The 4,750-nt window shown below is 39.4% G+C and overlaps 1 protein-coding gene across 1 annotated transcript in view; it reads left to right on the plus strand.

The window, feature by feature from the left end:
- Positions 1–4,750, plus strand: part of LOC108785747 (PCTP-like protein) — a 49,163-nt gene that overhangs the window by 41,222 nt on the left and 3,191 nt on the right. Inside the window, exons 4-5 of the mRNA XM_018554885.1 lie at positions 2,027–2,144; positions 3,417–3,469. Of these exons, the coding sequence (XP_018410387.1) occupies positions 2,027–2,144; positions 3,417–3,469 (171 nt within the window). The remainder of the gene's footprint in view (positions 1–2,026; positions 2,145–3,416; positions 3,470–4,750) is intronic.

Raw genomic sequence — 4,750 nt, forward strand, 5'->3', positions numbered from 1 at the left:
CGTCATTACACGCTGCCCGGTTCCCTAATTGGCCGGGAAGCGGCCCCATGCTCTCTCGTCACTTGTGATGAGAGAGCATGGGGCCGACATCCCAGCCAATCAGCCGGGCAGTGTGTAATGACGCGCTGCCTGGCTTCTTGATTGGTCGGGAAGCTGGTCAATCAGGAAGCTGGCTTCGTGCTCCCTTGTCCTAGTGATGTAAGGTTACCTTACCTTAGTATTTCTGGCTTCAAGCTGGCTTCATGCTCCCTTGTCATCTCATGACGAGGGAGCATGGAGCCGGCCTCCCAGGACAATCAGAAAGCAGGGCGTCGCGTCATTACACGGTGCCCGGCTTCCTGATTGGCTGGCTAGACGGCTCTGGCTGGGTACCGGAGAAAGGCCGTGTTCTCGCTGGAGAGGCCCCGGGGCTGACAAGCTGGACATACCAAGGTAATAGCGGACTTTCTTGTTAATCGGGAAGCCGGGTGGCGAGTCTTTACATGCTGCCCAGCTTCCCGGCTAATCGGGAAGCCGGGTGGCGAGTCATTACACGCCACCTGGCTTCCTGAATGGACTTCCGTTACTCGGTAATTGTTATCGGCGATTAACGGAAAAAAATGATCGGTACTCGGCACCAAAATACCGGTACCAATGCATCCCTAGTTCTGAGGTTCCAGTAGAAACTGTTGCTAGTGTATTTATCCATATGGTCATTTTTGTGATGCAAGAATGGTTGCAGTTGCCAGAAAAAAATATAATTACATTGGAGGTTAATTTTGGGTTATGGGCAAGTTGAGAGTTAGAAGGTTAAAAGGTTATGGTTTCCAGGTACCGTTAACAACGATCATCCAGCTTTTGATGACAGAAATTCTGTATAAACTCTGAAACAATCTGAACTCCTAATGATAGTTTGCCTTGATCAGTTTGTTTCCTTTTTACAGTTGAATGTTGGTTGAAAGTGTAGAAATTACCTGGAAACTAGCATGTGTATTGCCAGCACAAGACTGACCATAATGGTTAGGGGTAGATAATACTTGTTGGTAGTTATAGTGAAACGTACATTATTTTAAGCACTGAGCACAGATGTTCTGTGCCAGGTTCACTGTGCCATAAGAATTCATTCCAAATAACATGGTGTCTTGTGGCAGGAGTTCAAATCTGTGGCTTGGAAACGCTGTTCTGTCATTGGCCCTAGGATCACCAGCAAGGAATTAGATATGTTAAAATGAGATTCACAATTCATAGACCTTCTGGGTTGCCATTCAAAAATCCACACATGAACCCCTGTCATAGTATAACTGAACAAAAAGTGGAAATACATTCTGCTGTGTGTGGGTGGACTTTTGCCATTAATGTGCATGTATTTACAGTAGTACTTGCACATTATGGCACTCTACCCTCTCTATGTGGCCTCCTCCAGTGGTGACATGTCGGGGCCCCAGTTGCTGCTTCATTTGAAACCACTTCCATCTCCCCCACCACTTTTTTTGGGTCCTGTTACTCTTCTCTTTGGCCATTGGGTGGCCACTGACCATGTATCTCCTATGCATGCACACAAGTAACATTATCCTTGTTGCCCGATTCTATTCTTGGCATGCGGAGAATGAATTGGGATGCACGTTCGAAAATAATAATTACAAGAAGCGTGGGACAAAAGTTTATTTGGTAAAGACATTTTGCATGTCATTTTTGCCCAAATAAACAAAACAAAACACTTGGTTCTTCCAATGTTGTACAGTGTATAATTTTAATGAAAGTTGCAGATTTAAAAAAAAAAGAAAAAAAACTTTTGAAATAGCAATAACATGTAAAGGTTTTATATGATATTTAGGTGATTGGGTTTACATTTCCTTTAAGAGCTCTTCATACTATATATGTAACAGGAGCCTCAAAACATGTCCGTAGGCAGACCATTCACCTGCACGCTTATTAGCCCTTAGGAGTTACAGAATACAGCCTGAAAAAAATCACACATATTACTGCTAATATTTAAAACATCTTGGATGCCCGACTAACTGTAACTCAAACATTTTCTGTTTTGTAGAAACATCCTCCTCGCAAGGACTTTGTGAGAGCAGTTTCCTTGCAGACTGGATATCTCATTAAAGCCAATGGGGAAAACAGCTGCGTTCTCTATTACCTTACACAAGTCGACCCCAAAGGTAATTCCAGAACACTATATATCCGCTTTCGAATCCATCTAATTATCTAAGTACTGTTAACAATGATAATCATTAGAAATTGATCCACTGGGTTTGAGATTTAATCTGGTTGGGCGGATTTGCAGGTCAGAAGGTGTTTTTTTTCACAAACCCAGTCGTCCCCCACTAGTATTTGAACTTTGTTTTCCTAACTCAAAAGGATGTGTGGCCCCATACTTCCCCCTGCGAAGGATATCATCCTAACACACCATTTGGATGGGACTAGTATCCTCAAAATAGGGCAATAAGCATGTGAGCTCCCCCGTCCTAGTTGAAATGGCCTGTATGCCCTTCACAGTATGTAGGTAATTCCAGGGGAGGTGCATGAAACAATAGGGATCAGACAGTTCTGCACCATAGCTGGCGGTAGGGAGTACAAGGGGGCTTATATGCATGGCACAAGGTGAAACATTTTGAGGGAAAAGAAGGTTCATGTCAGTTAGTCTTTGCTGTTATTTTAATAAATCTTATTCCAAGTTCTATCCTGTTTTTTTTTTCCAGCAAATAGTGACAGGCTATTCTAAGAACTGCTAAGTGGGAGGGTCTGCCTGCTATAATCATATAAGCAGCCCCATGATGTGGTATGAGAGCAAGAGTTGAGAAAAGCAGGGAGCAGGAAAGGGTGTTTTGGATGTTTTAAGACCCATCTTATTGTTGCTGTTTTAAATGAATTGGTGAATAAGGGAGGGAAGTTCTATCTTCATTTTCTAAAAACAAAAATGTAAATGATCTAAATTTTATTTGTTTTTTTGTGCCATGGTGAATGTTTTTCCAGTTTGAGTTTGCATGAGCCATTTTGCAGTATATGCCCGCATAATCCACTGGGCTGGTGTTTTTTTTGAGGAAGGCTATTTTATAACCGCTCTCTTAAAGTACATGCCTGGTGCTAAAAAGCACATGACTTGGAAGTCAGCATACAGGAGAGTTTGCATGCACATGGCCCTATAACTATACATTGTTGAGGGTTTATTTGTTTTTTGTGCATTTTTTTTAATTTAAAAAAAATGCCATTCTGGGATAAAAGAGTTTATTCATATAATGCAAACACGAATATATAACATTTCTGATGTTTCATAAGAACTCTGTAAATACTGTGCATACTGCACTTAGGAATTTTGACCATTAGATGGCACTATTTGCATGCTCTGTAACTAGAATGTGTATCATGGTGGTTACATCAGTATAATGCATTGCTACTGTAACTTTTGACTATTTTTGTTTATTTTTTTGAAGGCTCATTACCAAAGTGGGTTGTAAATAAAGTATCTCAGTTTGTGGCTCCAAAGGTAAGTGTAACGTAAACACTGAAGATGATACATTTGCTAATAAATATGCCAACAATATTATTCAAAAGTAGCAAATAAATACGAAATCCTCCTGTTAAATCTGTGTATTATCCCTGCTCAACAAATATTAGATCAGATCCACATATATGGGGTAACTAAATTAAATAACTGATTTAAATGAGAAAAAATGGTGGGAAGGGAGTGACATAAACTCAACTTTGGTATTTGTAGGCACATATTCCGCACTATTACCGTTTTTATTAGTTATGGCTTTCTTGGATATTTTAGTGTGTTTACTTTGTACATAGTCACTTATACCTAAAACATTACAGTTACTTGTGACATTCGTATATATACATTCATTATATATTCATCTTCATATGATGCTGTGCAGGCAACATACAGTATGTACTGTGATCTGCATGTTTCAACTTATACCGTCGCCACAGCAGGTAAACTAAAGGACCCGGGCAAATTCAGAGGTCAGAGATGAAAACTTATATTAGTACACAGCAGCTTTTACTATGCCAAAACACATTTCCTTACCCATAAGAGAGGGTAGCAATGCACAAAAACGTATGTATACTACATTTTAAGACCATTTTTGTTTAATTTAAATAATGTTAAATATTTCAAATAATTCTTAAGGCGTTTGCAGAATTTTATTGCCACTAGATGGAGCCAATGAGCATAGGAATTTCCCAAGTTCATCAGCTCCATCTAGTGGCAGTAATGTGCTGCAAACTCATTATAATTCAGTCCCATGGTCTTTTAATCCTAATAAATGTTAATGTTTTATTTTGTATGTGAACCAGACACCGAGGAAATAATATTTTTACATGAAATCCATTATAAAGTAATATTCATGTGTTTTACTATATGAAAACAGACAAGTCTGAAGGCCCTTTTTAAGACCCTTTTTCCTAATTTGTAGTTGTATAAAAATAGCCAGTCTTATACAGTTGGGCAAAAAAGTATTTAGCCAGCCACCAATTGTGGAAGTTCTCCCACTTAAAAAAGATGAGAGAGGCCTGTAATTGGCATCATAGGCAGACCTCAACTATGAGAGACAAAATGAGAAAACAAATCCAGACAAATCACATTGGCTGATTTGGGAACTAATTTATTTGCAAATTATGGTGGAAAAAAAAATACTTATTTTCCACCATAATTTGCAAATAAATTCGTTCCAAATCTGCCAATGTGATTTGTCTGGATTTGTTTTCTCATTTTGTCTCTCATAGTTAAGGTCTACCTATGATGCCAATTACAGGCCTCTCT

Source organism: Nanorana parkeri, unplaced genomic scaffold, assembly GCF_000935625.1.
Source record: "Nanorana parkeri isolate BGI_ZX_2015 unplaced genomic scaffold, ASM93562v1 scaffold176, whole genome shotgun sequence".
Taxonomy (NCBI): Eukaryota; Metazoa; Chordata; class Amphibia; order Anura; family Dicroglossidae; genus Nanorana; species Nanorana parkeri.